Source organism: Serinus canaria, chromosome 14 (genome assembly GCF_022539315.1).
Source record: "Serinus canaria isolate serCan28SL12 chromosome 14, serCan2020, whole genome shotgun sequence".
Lineage (NCBI taxonomy): Eukaryota > Metazoa > Chordata > Aves > Passeriformes > Fringillidae > Serinus > Serinus canaria.
The window spans coordinates 8,528,346-8,546,326 of NC_066328.1; the positions used below are offsets into that span (position 1 = coordinate 8,528,346).

Sequence of the window (17,981 nt, forward strand, 5' to 3'; positions counted from 1 at the left end):
ATTTATAATTTCTTTGATGTGTAAGAGGCTTTTAAAGATGTACGGAAAAAAATCAGCTTCAAAGAGATGAGTTATCCACTAATGAATGATAAATGGGCAGCAGCTTCTGCTCAGGAAGGTCAGTAGGAAGAGAGGATGTTGGCCTGAGGTATGGATTTGATGTTCCAGGCTTGGGTGTCGTAGGAGAAAAGTAAAGATGAAATTAAATAGCGAGAAAGAGTTGGGAGGACAAGGACAAACCTAATAAGATAGAGGAGGGGTACTAGGAAGATATTCAGAGTGGCTGTTCTTAGAATTTTGTAGACCTAGAATTGGAAGGGGGAAAAAAGCAGTGGAAATTCTTGTGAAGAGTGAGTGTCTCCACTCAGGGAAAAGGGGGGAAGAAAAAGAATTAAATAAAAGTAAGGGAAGAGAAAGCCTTTTGATTTAACAGTTCTGAATTTTTCTTTAGGTTACTGAATCCAAGACAAAGAAGATGAACAGGAAGGGAAGCACTTCTTCTACCTCCTCCTCTTCCTCCAGTTCAGTGATGGACCCACTGAGCAGTGTGCTGGATGGCACTGATCCCTTGTCATTGTTTGCAGCAGCTGCAGATCCTGTGACTGCTGCTCCTCCCACGGTAACTCTGAGGGCTGCTCGCTCAACTAAGTAAAAGAAAACCAAAACCATAAAGCCAACCCTGGATAAAATGTATTGTCTCACCAGTGAAGGAAATATATCATATTAATAGAATATTCTTTTTTATTTACCTACTTTTATCTGGTTTATGTTGACATATTTATTTAAATATGGATTTTTAAAAAAAATTGTAACTTTTGAAAGGATCAGCTAGTTCTTGAAACATTAAGTTGACCTTTATCAGCCTCCTCTTGTTTTTCCAGATCTGTATTTAACTTTTGCACTTGTTCTCCTGTAACAGGATGGTGCACGAAGGAAACGGGATAAAGATGAGAGCTCAGCAGTGGGAAGTGACTTTGAACCATGGTCAAGCAAACGTGGTGAAATCCTTGCTAGATACACAACAACAGAGAAGCTTTCTATTGTAAGTGGTGGCTGCCACAGTTGTTTTTATTTGTACTAGACCTTTAATGGATTTTGGATACTGCTATTTTATAATTCTTTCATGGGTAAATACTGGTCCTCTAAATTTCAATTCTAATGTTGTAGAAAACTGAATCATAAGCTCTCACTTGTGAAGATTGTTTTAGAGCTGAGTCCAAGTCTTTTGATATTTAGAAGCCATCACTTTGTCTTTTTGTAACCATGCAAATAACTTCTAGTCTTGCATCTACTTCTAAATGATTAGAGGGTTGATTAGCAGTGTAATTATCTTGTGCATTCTTGCAATGCTAGTGAGTCCATGTTTTCTAACAGTTTGCTTTTACTGCTTCTTTGCAGAATCTCTACATGGGATCTGAAAAAGGTGAGCACTTTCTTTATCAGTAACAGAGGTTGCTTGAGGCAGGGTGCAGTCACAGGTTTGTGGTCAAGAACAATTGAAATGTGATTTCCTGCCTCCTCCATTCTGACACCATGGTCCTTGCTTTTTTGTGGATAAGATGTCTATATGGTTGTTTAAAATAGTTACTGGAAATAAGCCACCTGACCACCTTGCCTTTTATTCCTATGGGATGATGAATTGTGATTATTTCATTGCATTGCCTTCCACTGTAGCTTAAAACTTTCTTCCATTTAAACTGAGCAATGATGTTTTGAGGATCATGTTTATCAGCTCTTCTGCTAGCTGGAGGGAAAGCAAAAAGTCCTTTGGGAACTTGTTCAGTTATTCTCTTTACATGAAAGTGAAGTGATTTCAGCTGTATGCTGGGTGTTTAAAAAAGAACCAAATGTTAAATATTTAATCATGTTTTCTAGCAAAGAGAATCTGGGCTAGGTAATCATAGCATGGTAAATCAGAATTTTTCTATATGAATAAACACGCAGCATTTCAGCATCTGCAAAAATAGAAAACACTTTTTTGAAATGAGAATGGTCAAACACTAAAACTGAATGTGCAGGCAGAGTGTGACATCTGTATCCTTAGATATTGTTAAATTGACTGGATACAACCCTGTGCAACTGTTATAGCTTCAGAATTGGACCTGCTTTGAAGAGGATAGTTGGACACAGACCTCCATAGAGCTTTTCTGTCCTTAACTATCCTATGGTTCTATCTGGTGATTCTTCTCTTACCAGTAAAACTTGCAGAAAAATCCACTCATATTCAGTTCTGCTCACTTGTCATTGCCTGTTCAAACTGAATGCACTGTGTAGGTATGTAGATGTGTGTCTTCAGGAACAGTCACTGAAGGAATCAAACCACCTGTCTTCTGTCACAGGTCCATGTCAGGCTCCTTCAGGTTTGTTTCTCTTTCGAAGTCCCAGTGTTTAAATTTTAAAGAAACTTAAATCTGTAATTTTTTTCAGGAAAAGCCACCACTGCTGGTTCAGCAGTTTCTGAAAAAGTGAGGACAAGGTTAGAAGAACTGGATGATCTGGAAGAGGTGAGAAAGTTTTCTGATGAAATTACAGCATCATTATAACAGTGAAAGAAATTTGTGAAATAAAAATCTTTTGTGAAACCTTTTTAAAAGGTCCTGTTTCTGCAAGTGCAGTATTTAGGCAAGGATGTACTTTCTGTGGGAATTCTCTAGTGATTTTAATCCTTATTGTTTTAGTATTTGGGCAGAGTAATATTTTTGTATCACTATAAATTGTGATTTGAAAATTTACCTGATTTGTTGCTGTTGATTTACCTTCTTACTGCTGTAAAACTTTATGGAACCCCATAATGTTAACATCTGATAATTCTGGTTGCCCTGTTGCAGAAGCTGCATATGTCTACCTGAGTTTAATTTAAATTACAATTATGAGCTTGATAGAAATACTGAGCACTGAAGTTATTTCTCAAGCTGCAGTATTTTACTGTGCAAGGGTGAGATGTTTCATAACCTACTTTCCTAAGACCTGAAGGGAAGTTGTAATAAATTTTACAGCAAATAATTTGTAATAAACCCCACAACATGGTGATTTGAGTCCATAGTAACAGCACTCTCCTGCCTTCCCTCCTGCTCTTATTAAGAGGGTTTGTGTTTTCTTGCCAGGGATCACAGAAGGAGCTGTTGAATTTGACTCAGCAGGATTACATGAACAGAATTGAAGAACTGAACCAGTCTTTAAAGGATGCATGGTCCTCTGATCAGAAAGTAAAAGCTCTGAAAATAGTCATCCAGGTCAGTTTTATGTTCTTGTTCTATGCAGAACCAGTGAGTTTGGTGATATAACTTGTCCAGTTTCCTTCTTGGGAAAAGAAGGCTTTCTACTGTTTTTCTATTATTTTTTGTTCTTCTCTGAAACACATTTCTTCCAGAGTTTTATGACTTCTGACAGTAGTTGGATTTTTAGCTTTGTTGTTACATATTGGTTTTGACTAGGTTATGTGGGTGGGAATTCTCAATGAGTCACCAAATGACAGATGTGGAAATGTTACCTGCTTAAGGGTAGTTAGAACAAATACCATGTAGTGACGATCAGCTCTTATAGGACATGTAATTTCCTTTCCTGTCCTCTTCCCCTTCAGCCCCTTGCCCCCTACAAATAATACCAGAATGGCTTTTTGAACATCATCATTTTACCCATCCAAACTTAGCAGGGCAATTAAATAAAGGGATTTAGGACCTTAGCAAGCTACAAAAACCAGCTCCAGATTTTTAAAATTGTGTGTATGGGGTTGATTTTTGTTTGTTTGTTTGAGAACTTGTCCTTGGTCTTCCTTTGGATCTGAGGAGGGCATGGGGAAATAGGACAGTTAAATGCTCTTTTGTTTGGCTTGGCCTTTAAAAAAGGCCAGAGGCAGAGTGCAGCAGAGGACAGATGAGATAATGACATCCTTAAAAGCTGTAAAACTGATGTAATGCTCATAGTCATCCAGTGGGGTTATATAAAGTCAGGATTTTTTTGGTCATTCTGGGTACTCTTGTGAAAACTGCTTGAAGTAATTTCATCTTAAATTGTGGTAAAGACAAAAAAGGAAATGAAACATTAATGAAGTGAGATCAAACAATTATATGTGACCTAGGGTGACTAATGTACTGTTGTAATACTATAAAATCAGCACTATTATTGTTATTTAAAAAAAAATCCATATATAGGATTGTGAAGTGTGACTGTGGTCTTTGGATGAGAAGAAAAGCAGCAGGGATGTACTGTACTTACAGTGCTTTGTGTGAAATATATATATTGATATATCTGTGGGATAATGCAGTGATAATCTGTGCATTGATACTTTCATATGTTCTTTTGCAACTGATTCACAAACAATTCTGAAATAATGGAGTTTCTAACATGGGATCCAGTGCTTCCTTTTAGGAAAGTGGTTCCAAAGCTGAATGTGTTTATCTCTGCTAAAGTGTTGGTCAGTTTGCACTTAATGCTGCAGATGCTCATCACTAATTGAAAGACTGCCTAAGAATGAAATAGGTACTTGTGTAATTAATGAATTTAAAATTTACATGAAGGATAATAATTCTGTAGTTATAAAGCAGAATAGGGTAGAACCCTCACTGAACTTTACTTGTGCTTCTTCCTGCAGAGTGCTGTATCCTCTGAGAGCTGAGCACTTCTCTTGGCATCAGGCTGTAGTTTTATACATAGTCTGTCATTATTATTACACACTGGTTAGTATGCAGTAGGAGGAGTGAGTTTGGCTTCTGGTTAGGAAAATATCTTCACCAAAGGGGTTCTCAGTCACTGGACCTGTGTGCCCTTTCCACCCGTGGGTATTCATCCATTCCAGCTTTTCTGGAGTAAAACCACAAACTTGTGTTGGCCTCTAAAAATTTCTTTGTTTTTTTTTTTCCTTCTAGTGTTCTAAGCTTCTTTCAGACACAACAGTAATCCAGTTTTATCCAAGCAAATTTGTTTTAATTACAGATATCCTTGATACTTTTGGTAAGTGTCTACTGTGCCAGTCTTACTACATAAATGTTAGTAAGATTATTATTTTTTTTGTAATGTTAGAAAGCATCAGTGTTATCCAAAAAGGCCTGAAGTGACTTCTAGTTTTAACATGGAATGTTTCCAACATAAACATTTAGACGCTGGTGATAAACATGGTATATAATTATAAAAAAATCTCCTAAGAGCACAGTCCTTAAGTGAAAAAGATTCCATTTTGTGGCTCTGTGCTTTATGTATTAGTGAATATCTAGAACAAAGTGTTAGGAAAAATCATGATCTCTGCATTTTGAAATTAAAAACAAGTTGTCATTATAAAAATATTTTGGATTTTAGCATCCTTTTGGCTCAATATTTAATTGTTTTTGTATTTTGAAGAATAGAAGTCAGAAAGTTTTCTTTGGCTGAATAGGGACTATGAGAATATAGTTATTGATTTTTTAAATATATTTTTAAACTTGTAAGTGAAATTGTCATCCACTTCATGTGACTCTTATTTTTCTGCCATGTTATGGAAAATCTTCACAATGGTATTGAAAGTTGAAGGGTGTTTTGGGGCCAGCAGGATATGCTACGACAGAGATCCAATTGTTTTTTCAGGTCCTGCTTCCTCTTTATGCTCCTTCCTACTTGCTGAAGGCTGCTAGAGATAACACAGTATCCAAACTCAGCAAAGTCAGGACAGCAGCTGTCCTTTCCTGGCCTGGGAGAAATCTGACCTGGGTGTTACCTCTGCACTTCAGGGAGCCAGAGGTTGTTTTCATAGTGTGAGAGGTGCAAAATCACACTGAACGCTTCAGCCTCACTAGAGGGCAGCAAAACGTCAGTGCTCTAGGGAGTTTTTTCCATCTAATTTCATTGTATGTTGTGAAGGGAGCATTTGTTCCAGCATTTTGTGTTTTACAGTTTGTTAATTTGTTTTGATTTTTTTATTATTCCTTTTTTTAAACCAGGCAAACTGGTGTATGAAAGAATTCTGTCAATGTGTGTGGATAACCGAGTCTCTCTGCCAGGTAACTTTGTGTTTGTTTCCACTGAGCTCCAGGAAAAAACCATGTCCAGCCTTGAGGAAGGTTAAATAGAGACAAGGTTTATGTCCATATTCAGTATTTCCTACTTATTGCACTAGTATTATTTAAAATTTATATTAGCCTTTTAAAATCAAGTATTTGAGTGCTTAAGTCTCTTTTGTATGCTCTCTAGTCATTATAGATTTGTATGCATGTTTGTTACACATTCTCTGTATTTTCTTTTTTTTTTTTTTACAATTTCTGATTTTGGAAGAGCAGAGGCAGAGGTTGGATTTGTCAGTAGCAGCTCTGAGATGAGCTCCAAGTGCATGAATTCAGGTTCTGAAATGTTACTTACTACAAAATTGTACCTTTTTCTTGTTATGTACTCAGCTCTGACTGCTGCCTAAGAGAGCTGAGAAGCAAATGTATTGCCTAGTTTATTATTGTGCACTTAATTTCTTGATGAGTGGAAAGAGAAAACAGTTTATAATCTAATGTGAAGAGTAACTTGTTTCCAAAAAGAATGTAACTATTTCTGGGTTGGTTTTTTTCCCAGATAACTTTTCTCCAGAGAGTGTTAACGATACAGCTAAAGAAACTTGCTTAAACTGGTTTTTCAAGATTGCTTCAATCAGAGAACTTATTCCCAGATTGTATCCTTGTCAAATGAGACCATCCCAGTGTGTCTGCAGGTTTTTTGTAGATTTTTCCAAATGTGAACATGTTTGTTTCAATAAAACTCACAGGATCTGATGTTTATACTGGTTTTGTTTTGATTTTTTCAGGCTGTATGTTTTGAATGTACTTTTGAGTCATGTTTCATTGTCAACTGAATGCTTAATTACTGGCTCTGAGCAGTTTGGCAGTAATAGAGATGATGTATGAAAAACTTTAAAACAAAATCTTGTAGATAAATTTCAAAAATCAGCAAAGTGTAGTGACATTAATTACAGAAGGCCTTAAAATAGTTTGGTCAATATCCATTTGATGTATGTTTGCTTATGGATTTTCAGTTTTGTTCCTTAACTTGGTTTCAATGTAGTTATGTGGAAGCAGCAATACTGAAGTGCAATAAGTTCCTCTCCAAAACGTAAGAATAGTGTTAAGTATGGGAAGGAAGGGAATGGGCAACACTAATTAAATGAATTAAAGAGGATAGGTGTGTGATTAATGGTGGGTAGGGTCTTAGTAGAACTGAGAAGAAGCAGTACAGAGAGATTTTGGGATTTTTAATGAGAATACCATGAAAAAATTAAAGGTGGACTGTGGTATAATTTGAAATACAACAGTGCTCTCAGTTTTCAAACCTATATACAAATGTGACATCAATGTCCCAAATCCCAGTGCAAACTGAAAAGCAGTGGCTTCTGGGGGTGAAGGGGAGGGAAGATGGTTGACATGAGGAGTGTGGGAAAAATGGTAGAAAACTGAATGGAAAATATTGATATCATACTAGGAGAGACAGAGTAGGAGAAATAATTTAGGAGCCATGAACCACTATCTGTTGAAAACTTCGGTATAAGTTTAATGTTTTGCCAAACAGTGCCAGCTGCTGAAGCAGAAAAGGTTCCTTCCCTTGTTATTGTCCTTCTTCAGTTGTATTTTGAAATGAGTGTTGGAAGCCAAATTGCCACTATAAAAAGTGGCAATTTACTATCCCTAAAAAGCAGTTCTTTTACTGGAATTAGTGGGCCTCATATCCAGGCACTAGTACAGCTCTATCAAAAAGGACCTGTGGGAAAATGAGACATGGAAGGAGTCCTGCCAGTTCTGCTTTGAGCATCTGCTTTCCTTACACTGAGTTACACTGAGTTTTTTCATAGCTCTGCTGTTCTTGAAGTTGGAGGAGGTTTTAGTTTTATTTGTCTTGTTCTGAATAGCAAATACTGCAATTTGAATATAGCAGATGCATTACTGTACACAGAAATTTTAGTTATGAAATAAATTTTTGTGCTAGTATCCTTTTTCTTTGATAGATATTTCTAGAACTCATGCTCAATTGTTAGTGTACAAGGCAGCTTCTGAAGTTATCTGTAGGGGATGTAATTCTGTTGTTGGCTGTTGGAGCTCATTTTCATTTCTGATCCAAACAGGGGCATTTCAGAGTGCCTGCCACGGTTAACATCTATGATCAGAGGAATTGGAGATCCACTGGTGGCAGTCTATGCCAGAGCATACCTCTGCAGGGTAGGCTGGCATTTACCTCCTCTCATCTGTACCAGAGTTCCTGCAGCCAGTGCTGCCACTGCTTCAAGGAACTGCCACTTGTATCTCAAGCAGTCAGCAGCCTGTCTCTTCCTTTCAGCCAACAAACAAAAAATGATTTCTCTCCTGTTTTACAAATGGGGAATCTCTCTTTAAGTGTTTGTAATAAGTAAGAATAGTTTTCTGTACTGCTGTAGACTGCTGCAGTGCAATGGAGTAGACACTGATTTCCTCAGTGCTTACAGGTACCTGGAGCTGATGTTAGGATGGTGTTTAGGAACAGCTGTAACTGCCTCAGGGTGGTTGTTAGTGGACATGACTATAATAGTAAGCAAAGAAATAATCAGTCACAAGCATGTGATTCAATGCTGTTTGTTGATTTGATGTGTGTGACTTGTGTATTCCTTCAGCAAATGTATTTTTATCTCACTCTGAAGGAGAACTGATAGATGCCAATAAAATCTTTTTCTTTTAATACAGGTTGGGATGGAAGTGGCACCACAACTCAAAGAAAGCCTGAATAAAAACTTTTTTGACTTTCTCCTAACATTTAAACAAGTAAGCAAATAAGTGTTTAATTTGCAAAATCAGATAAATACACTCCTTAAACAAAGTGTCACATACTTGAAAAAAAATCTTAGAAGTTCTCAAATTTAGATTTAAGGGTGTTGCTGTATCCAGATATAGTATGGGAAACTTTACCTATATTCTGGTAAGTTGAAACTGCTCTATTCAGCATGTTTCCAGACTTGAATAATATATGTTAGGAGCTTGATATTTTTTCTCCCAGCTTGCAAGGAATGCTTCAGAATATCTGTACCTTTGTGCTGTCATCTGCTTCATTTACATTCATATACAAACTTTAACCAGTATATCATATCTCCCATTAAATACCTTTCCACAGCAACACAGTTTTGTCTCTTATTTCAACAGATCCATGGAGATACAGTTCAGAACCAGCTGGTGGTGCAATGTGTGGAGATCCCTTTGTATTTGACCCTGTATTCTCCTGCTATAGACTGGATTTTGCAGTGTATTGCATACCATGCTCCAGATGTAAGTGAACGTGGTAATGCTCAATACTAATGTTGTGGTGAAGAGTTAATTTTGCCTACTGAAAAACAACCCCTCAGTCAGCTTTTACATGAGGGTGAGGAAAGCAGGTTAGGAGAGGCTATACAGGACTGTCTGATGCTCTCTTCTGTACAGGAAAGCTGTTTGCTTCCACAAAGCTCAAGTGTGACCACTTGAAGTTCATAGGCAGTATTCCTGGTTGTTTCCTGCTGTCCTTTAGCTAGTTTAATCTTTGTTTGCTGAATTCATCCTTTTCTTCTGTCATACAGCTATACAAATGATTTGACTAAACTGTAGCTTAACACAGTGAACAGGCTGTTTCAATCTCTGTCAATCTGGCAGAGTTTTCACCTCTCCTGCCAGAGGTAACTGACCTGGCTGGCAAATAGTGATTACCTGGAGTAATGGCATGGATGAGGGATTGCAGATTTGACTTCCATAAAATGGTGGTTTTGATTGAAATGTCACTATACCTGTCCCAGAGGAGGTGTTTTATGTTTAGCTACACCATTGGTTTTTTGTGCTGGAAATACAGGATAAAACAGGACTATTGGAATGTATTGGGAAGGTAATTAAAACAGCTTTTAGTAGATTTCAGTACAGTAAATAAAGCTGAATATATTTGCAAAGTCTCTATTCACTAATTTTAATAAATGATTGTTCCAGGTTCTGCTTACTGAGATGATGGAGAGATGCAAAAAGTTGGGGAACAAGTAAGTGTGGCAGAGTGTAGAAGGCAGGAGTCTGTAATGAGTACCCTGAGTCCCTGGAATAATGTTCTCTCTTCCTCTTTTGGAAACATTTGCATGCATAGTGCAGCTTTCATTCTCCCAGTAGCTTACTAAATCATGATTATGAACATCTGTTTTCCAGAGATGAATTCTAAAATATGGTAGATTACTTGTCAAGCTAATTAGTTTAACTTGGTTGCTGCATTCTGGCTCCTCAGCCAAAGTCTAGGACATTAATGTGTTCTCCCTTAGCCATGTCTCTGATGCCTCGTTTTGCTTCACTTTTCTGGGTTTTCCTCCCCTTCTTTCCCTTGTCTTCCACTGGCTACAGTCAGGCCATTCATGCATTCATTGTAAAGCTGCTGGCAACCTTTGGAAGGTGGTAATACTTCGGGATTTGCTTTTTCCAACATTAAAATTAGTATCTCAAATGTCTCCTAGAAGCCTTTGTGCAGAGTAGTTGTGTTCAGGAGGATGGTCTGGGCTGAAAGTTGGATGTACTGCCTGGGTTTTGTGAATGCAGACTGGGCTGCTGATGGGCTCCTCTCTGTGCATTTTACTGGGTAGCTTGGCTGAGTTCTGTGAAAGTTTTCTACTATTTTTTTTCTTACGTGCTTTGCACAGTCCAGTTCTGCAGCAGCTGAGGAACTAAGATATGTTAACCACTTAGTTGAGGATTGCCAGCATACTGTGACAGAGCTAAGGAGTGCAGGGAAAGCATGATTTAAAAAATGGGCTGTAAAAGTGGTATTGTATCAGAGGGTATAGATCAGACATGAGTGTGAGGGAAGGTAAGTAAAGAGAGGCTATACAGGACTGTCTGATGCTCTCTTCTGTACAGGAAAGCTGTTTGCTTCCACAAAGCTCAAGTGTGACCACTTGAAGTTCATAGGCAGTATTCCTGTTTGTTTCCTGCTGTCCTTTAGCTAGTTTAATCTTTATTTGCTGAATTCATCCTTCTGTCATACAGCTATACAAATGATTTGACTAAACTGTAGCTTAACGCAGTGAACAGGCTGTTTCAATCTCTGTCAGTCTGGCAGAGTTTTCACCTCTCCTGCCAGAGGTAACTGACCTGGCTGGCAAATAGTGATTACCTGGAGTAATGGCATGGATGAAGGACTGCAGATTTGACTTCCATAAAATGGTGGTTTTGATTGAAATGTCACTATACCTGTCCCAGAAGATATGTTTTATATGTCTAAATATGTCATTGCCAGTTATCACATGACGATGACTTTGGAATTATTTTAATCCTAACAATGCAGCTGCTAGAAATGTGGCTTTTATAATGCATATATAATTAATTAAGGAAAACGTCAATAGGGATTTGCCCTCACTTAGTGTTCTTCTGAACTGTAGTTAAACAGAGAGTAAGTTTCTAAATGCCAGCTACTCCTGGTTTTCTTGATATTTCTAGTAAATTCCTGCTAAAATGATGGCTTCAGAAACACCTGTGTGGAAGAAGTGTTTTACAGGCTGGGTTACCTTTCCTTATCTGGTGGCTTAATGTTTTCTTGTCTTACTTATGCATCATTAATCCTCATCAAAGCAAGCTCAATTTGTGTGACATTCTTTTTTTCCTTATTCTCTCTCTTTTTTAAGAATTTATGATAGCTGCTGCACAGTTGTTAGTCTAGGAATTTCAGACTAATATAAATGCAGGTACTACTGACTTTGAGCTGCTGCTGAGCTGTATTGATCTGTGTTGTTCATGGCAGTGCTTTGCTGTTGAATTCAGTGATGTCGGCGTTCAGAGCAGAGTTTATTGCTGCGAGATCAATGGACTTCATTGGCATGATTAAAGAGTGTGATGAGTCTGGATTCCCAAAGGTAACATTTTCTATCTAATTTGTACCAATTCCCTTCCTTTGACAGAGGTCTTTATGCTCTTAGTTGCCTACATAACTTGTGTCACTTGAATAAAATTATTGAAGTGGTTTGATCTGAGAATCTTTCTGCACACTGTACCTGCCAGACCAGTTTGGATGGACCTGCATTGTCTGCTTTTAATTAAAAATTTCTCATTAACTTTCAGCATCTCCTCTTTCGCTCCCTGGGATTAAACTTGGCATTGGCTGATCCTCCTGAAAATGATCGCCTTCAAATACTAAATGAAGCCTGGAAGGTTATAACAAAGCTGAAGAACCCACAGGTGAGTTACTGTCCATTCTGTTTCACTGCTGACTCTGTGTTTAGAGCAAAGTTGTAGCCAGTTGTTCAGGCATGACATTGTTTACCTTTTCTAAATACACACAGTTGCAAAAAAATAAGTGATGGCTGTAATATCTTTGGATCATCCCTGCTTTTCTTAGCTCTGCTGAAGCATAATTTAATTTTACATAACATTTTTACACAAATTCAGCTTTTGGGTTCTAGATCTTTAGGTCTGCATGAATCATACCTCAGTAGTTAATTCTTTTAAGTGTAATTTTTGCAAGTGTATTTCTCACAGTCTCCTGCAAATATTGGTAGTCATGAGCACATGTATTTCCAGGATTATATCAACTGTGCTGAAGTGTGGGTGGAGTATACCTGCAGACATTTTACGGTAGGTGAAAATTACTTTTTCCTTTGGGTTTTTCTGATGCAGACTAAGTGGCTGTGTTAGCAGTCTGGTATTAAAGATGGAAAGGCTTTGACTATTCAGTATAAATGTGTAGGAATGAAAAAATGTGTTTCCTTTAATGAAAGATGAATGGGGAAAAAAGATGCAGCTTTGAAGCTTTACTACTCCACAACACTGAACATTTCTTATCCTTTGTTTTAAAGGTAGTTGGATCAGTTTAAATAAGGATTTATTGGAGCTATGGTTAAAGTTCCTGGCTTAACTAGAGCTCTGTAAAAAGCTGATGCTTTGGCAAATGGAAATAAATTAACCTACTCAACTGGTGTTTAGTGACTTGATTTATGTGCCAATTTCATTTTGTAACCTTGTTTTTTGCTGCACAGAAGCGAGAGGTCAATACAGTTCTGGCTGATGTTATCAAACACATGACTCCTGACAGAGCATTTGAAGATGCTTACCCACAGGTAAAGAGTTTATTTTGCCAAATGTGTAAAAATCTGATGTGCATTTTCTTAAATTGGATCAATTCTTAAACTTTACTGATAACTTTTATAACAAAGTAATTATTTTTAAACACCAGCTACAATTTGGAAAGCCTCTTGGAACACTGTAATGCTGTGATTTATTTCTCCTTTTTTTCCATGCACATCAATCTTTTAATTCTGAGAAATGCTAGACTTGAATGATTCATGTATTTAGAAGTAGCAAGAGTTAGCTCCTACTTCAACAGTGGTGTTTGCTGAAGGAAATTAGCAATCATGATAAGCTGTTCAAACAGAAATAAACCATAAGACAATCTGTCTCTACTTGGCATTGTTAAGGCTTCAGTGAATTGTTGTGTCCAGTTCTTAAGACTGAATGCCAAATGAGATATGGATTAGTTGAGAAGGTTTTTGTGGTTACTTGGAGGGTAGAAAAAGTGCCTACAAAAGAAGACTTAATAAACTGGTTTGAGGTTTTTTTTTCTTTGATTATTTGGCTGAGATTTTTAGTGCAGAGAGCTGGAGGACATGGAGACTCTAAAAAACTGTGCCCAGCTATGGAAGTGAAGAACAAATAAAGCCTGGGAAGGCTGGTCAGCCAGTCTCTGTTCAATATGGGTTCTAAGGGTATGTGGGAGAGGTGTGGAGGAACAGCATAGCTATAGCTTGTCCCACTTTGGGGAAAGAATGTTGAGTGCTTGAAGCATCTTTCAAAAGAGTCTTCTATGAATAACTAAAGAAGAATAATCTCTGGTGTGGACAGTCTTAATTTAACTCATATTACAATAATTTTCTCCTCTTTTAAACTTTTCCTTTTTCTCCCCTTTAGCTGCAGTCAATTATTCAGAAAGTTATTACCTATATCTATGACTTTGCTCTGCTTTTTTCAGTGGTAAGTAATATTCTGTTTAATAAATCTTTAACAAGAACTGTTTGGCAGTTTTTCTGCAAGAGAATTTACCTTGACTGGGATATTTAGATTGTTTACAAGTTCAGAGAATGCAGGCACATTTTGTCAAGTAGCTAAGTGCAGATAAATTTTGTGAGCTTTCTGCTGCTTACCACTTGAGCACTTATTATTCCAATTCCAATTTTCTATACTTATTTCATTAGGCTGTTAAATTCTCTAAGTTTGTTTGTTACTGTGGCATAAGTGGCAGTCAGTGAAAGATGAAATACCATTTATTTCTATGTGTGTGTGTGTTAATGTAATTGCTGGTAGCTGTTTCTGTGTTATGACACATACTTATCATACCCTCTCCTAGCACTTGGCATTGGAACAAAGTGGAACTCAGGGAGGTCAGAGACTCTGTATGAGGTAGAAAAATAGAAACAAAGGCAGCAAGTGTGTGTCACAGTGCAGAAATCATTTGAAGAGTGAAACTTGAGATTGATGCTGTGGTTTTGGGGTCAAGTCTTGTTGGCAAATTGCTTGGATAATTCTGAGAAACTTACCCTTGCTATATTCTTGAGATGATACAGAAATGAAGTGTTTTAGTATGTTAAACAACCTAGACCCTTGTTTTTTGAAGGAAATTTGTATGTCTTAGAGCTTCTTAACTTGCTCTGGATAGATGTGAAATCGTTGATGATGTGTTGACTATTTTAATTGCATATAATATCTTACCTTTTTTTTCCCATAGATGTCTGAATTTGTGATGACCCTAAGCTGTTTGAAGCATATGATTGCTTTTAAAAATAAAGTGCAACATTTGATTCAAACAGTTCTGTATTTTGTGTTCCCTTCTGCATCTCTGCAATCAATAAATTGATACATCTTTCAGCCATCAGTCCTTTTCCATTAGTTCCACTTCTTCATCCTTTGAGATGAATTACTGTTTTAAAACCAGATGAAAATAGTTTTACCCAAATAGTGTGCTTATAAAACATACCCAAAATAATAATTGATTTAGTGTGTTTTTTTTAACACACCTAAATTTACTTGTTTATGTATTTGTGCTTTCAGGAGAAATTCTTGCCATTTCTGGATATGTTCCAGAAGGAAAGTGTGAGAGTGGAGGTTTGCAAGTGCATTATGGAATCTTTTATTAAGTAAGTGGGGACTGTTGAAGTGAAATGCACTCTGGAGGCTCTAGGAAACTTACTCCAAGATGGCTAGGGAAGAGGAGGCAATATATTGGCTATTTTAATTTAAGAAGTGTTCCAGGCTATGGGAAAGAAAAAAGAAAATGTGTCAGTTTTGTTAATCTATGGATGGACTGTTTGACTGTTCACAGAGAAAGTTGAAGTAATTATATTGATGCTGACTTGCTGTGGGTTAACAGAACAGTTGTTCTCTGAGCTTATTTTTTTGTGTGTTGCCTTAGTTGTTTATGACATTTATTTCACATTCCAGTTGGTGTGACAGCACAGAATAGAGTATTGCTACAGCTGAAAATTGACTTAGAAAATGAAAATACATTCAACTGTTCTGAAAGTCAAGCAGTCCTTTTCTTTTCAAATAATTAACAGGTTTCTTGAAACCTTTTTCTCATTTCCACCTTCTCTTCACATATTTATATTCACTGCTGAGCCCCCCAAGCCTTCTCTCCCCTAGGGCACATGGGGCCAACACTCTTGGCTTTACTGCCAAGAAATGAGAGATGCTGTGGCCCCTTAATCATCTTAGTGGAGCTGCTCTGCACATGTGCCTCTGTACCTAAACCTGACACTGATCCTTCCTGCCTGTCCCTGAGTAGCTGAGAAATTAAAATATATCTTGGTAAATCCAGGATTGTTTTATTTTAATGTTCTTAGATTGCCTCAGTGTATCACATGTCCACCTTACTGTGTCCCTTAAGGAGTCAGAGTCTGTGGCTTGGCAATGCAAATGTGTATATTAAAATAATATTTCTTGGACTGGCATTTATTGCAATTCTACCCATATTAACCATGTGATCATCGGTGTTCGTTGGTTCACAAACGAATTTAAAACTTGTGCAGTGTCATACAGTGCTGGGGATTGAAATGATGCATTAAATGGGTGTCATTCCAGTCATTGTTTTCCATTTTGACAGAGCAGGATTGTTCATCACTTTTTCTGCAACCCTTTGTAGGCACCAGCAGGAGCCGACCAAGGATCCCGTTATACTCAACGCCCTGCTGCACGTCTGTAAGACAATGCACGACTCTGTGAAGTAAGATGAACTTCTCCTGAGCTCTCACTCAGCACACTGGGGCTGCCTGATGTGGTTTCATGTTTCTGAGGCTGTTTGTTTCAAGGTGGATTAAGACATGAATCCAATTAGTGCTGAGGGAAGAGCTGTGCAGTGAAGTGGCAGCACGTACCATTTGCTCTTTAATTACTGCTGTATTTTGAATACTGAAGCAGAATTTTAAAAAGGAACTAGCAGTGGTTTTGTAGCTTTCCAGTGAAGCAGAGACACTTTACAATCCAATCTTCAAAACACTTTGAGGGTGAAACCAATGTAATAGTTGAGTTATAGTGAATAATAAGCTATTTTTGAGATTCAAGTGAATGTGTAGCTACTAAAGCAGAGATTGCCATACTCAATTATACCTTTTTGTGGGTCAGTGTTTTCAGCCATTACAAAGGGTGTGAAATCTTTAAAAGGATACCTGGAAGATCTCTAGGAACTTCAATAGGGGAAGCTAGAACTGAGAAGCTGTTACACCATCTATATCTTTCCACTAATTCCTCCTCTTCTATTTTTCCCTTGGCTTTGAGAGCTGAGGTTGTTTGGGATCCCCTGTGCCCTGTTGCACCCTCACTGCTGTTCAGTGTGGAAAGCAGTGAGGTTTGTAGGTTACTTGGACAAATCACACCAATATCTGTGTCTGACTGAAAACAGAGCCAGCATCACAATGCTGCAAATTCTAGCTCTCAAGAGGACAAACCTTTTTTTCCTTCTGGTTTGGGTTGACTTGTAAGGGCACAGTCTCTTTTGCCACTCTCAGCCCAGAGCTTCTTAGTATGGCAGATGCTGCAAAGGAACTTAAAACTTTCTCATCCTTGATAGGCCATGAATGCAAGATTTATTGTCAATAAAGAGGTCAGATTTAGAATGTAATTCAAATTTATACCAGCTAGAGTGCTTTATTTTGGGTTAGAGTACCTTATTTGGCTGTATGTTGCACTAAAAGCCACTTCAGCCTTTAAATAGAACAATATATTGTACTTAAACCAGCTTATTAAAAAAAAAAGCAGTTTATAGCAATCCATATTGGTGCTTCCTCTGACACTTGGCCAAAACAATTTGATAGTTTACTGGGACATTTAAAATCCCTTAAACCAGCAGTTTCTTGAGCTAAGATGGTTGTACCTGTCTCGGTAAATCATCCTAAATTCCAGTTATTTTTAACTAACTCCTGCATCTGTTTTTGCATGCTGGTTGAGGAACCTCCCAGCCCATTGTGTGGGGCTGGCTGACCCCTGTAACAGCTGTTGGAGGATAACAGCCTTTGACTGGTAGGGGTCTGATGCACAATTGAACTGGAAACCTATTACTGACCTGGAGATCTCATTACAAGCCTTCTGAGCCTTTCAGAGCCCATCAGTTGACTCTTTTGATTGGCAATGCACTAATGAGCTCATCATGCTGAGGTTTTCTTTCCTCCCTTACTGAATTTGTATAGTAAAACTATTGTTCTCTTCCATCTGGTGTCTGAGCTGGAAATTGGTAACTGATACACTAAAGGTCAAAGCTGGAGCCAAGCATATCATAGCCAAGGGATTAAATTGTATTAGTTAATTGTCATTTAACTTTTTGTTCATCAGTTTTCAGTGAAGCAGGTTTGACTGACTGGATTTTTATGTGATGTAAATTTGTTTCAAATCAGATTTACAACTCTTGATGTAGAATAGGTATCTGTGATAGTTTTGAAAAGAAACTCCTTTTTTACATGTCAGTTTAGTTCAGTGCCTGCTAAAACATAAAGAAAACCAGCACTGTAGCAAGGTGAAGTTAATTATTTTTAAATTCTGAGGCAA

The 17,981-nt window shown here is 37.6% G+C and overlaps 1 protein-coding gene across 2 annotated transcripts in view; it reads left to right on the forward strand.

The window, feature by feature from the left end:
- Positions 1 to 17,981, forward strand: part of VPS35L (VPS35 endosomal protein sorting factor like) — a 41,837-nt gene that overhangs the window by 2,453 nt on the left and 21,403 nt on the right. For both annotated transcript variants that reach the window (XM_009091898.4, XM_050979985.1), the window contains exons 3-22: positions 452 to 619; positions 920 to 1,042; positions 1,399 to 1,423; positions 2,428 to 2,504; positions 3,105 to 3,233; positions 4,866 to 4,950; positions 5,910 to 5,969; positions 6,526 to 6,622; positions 7,012 to 7,059; positions 8,063 to 8,156; positions 8,655 to 8,732; positions 9,108 to 9,230; positions 9,915 to 9,961; positions 11,701 to 11,812; positions 12,018 to 12,134; positions 12,477 to 12,530; positions 12,932 to 13,012; positions 13,860 to 13,922; positions 14,997 to 15,082; positions 16,087 to 16,167. In XM_009091898.4, coding sequence (XP_009090146.2) covers positions 452 to 619; positions 920 to 1,042; positions 1,399 to 1,423; positions 2,428 to 2,504; positions 3,105 to 3,233; positions 4,866 to 4,950; positions 5,910 to 5,969; positions 6,526 to 6,622; positions 7,012 to 7,059; positions 8,063 to 8,156; positions 8,655 to 8,732; positions 9,108 to 9,230; positions 9,915 to 9,961; positions 11,701 to 11,812; positions 12,018 to 12,134; positions 12,477 to 12,530; positions 12,932 to 13,012; positions 13,860 to 13,922; positions 14,997 to 15,082; positions 16,087 to 16,167 — 1,748 coding nt within the window. The remainder of the gene's footprint in view (positions 1 to 451; positions 620 to 919; positions 1,043 to 1,398; positions 1,424 to 2,427; positions 2,505 to 3,104; positions 3,234 to 4,865; positions 4,951 to 5,909; positions 5,970 to 6,525; positions 6,623 to 7,011; positions 7,060 to 8,062; positions 8,157 to 8,654; positions 8,733 to 9,107; positions 9,231 to 9,914; positions 9,962 to 11,700; positions 11,813 to 12,017; positions 12,135 to 12,476; positions 12,531 to 12,931; positions 13,013 to 13,859; positions 13,923 to 14,996; positions 15,083 to 16,086; positions 16,168 to 17,981) is intronic.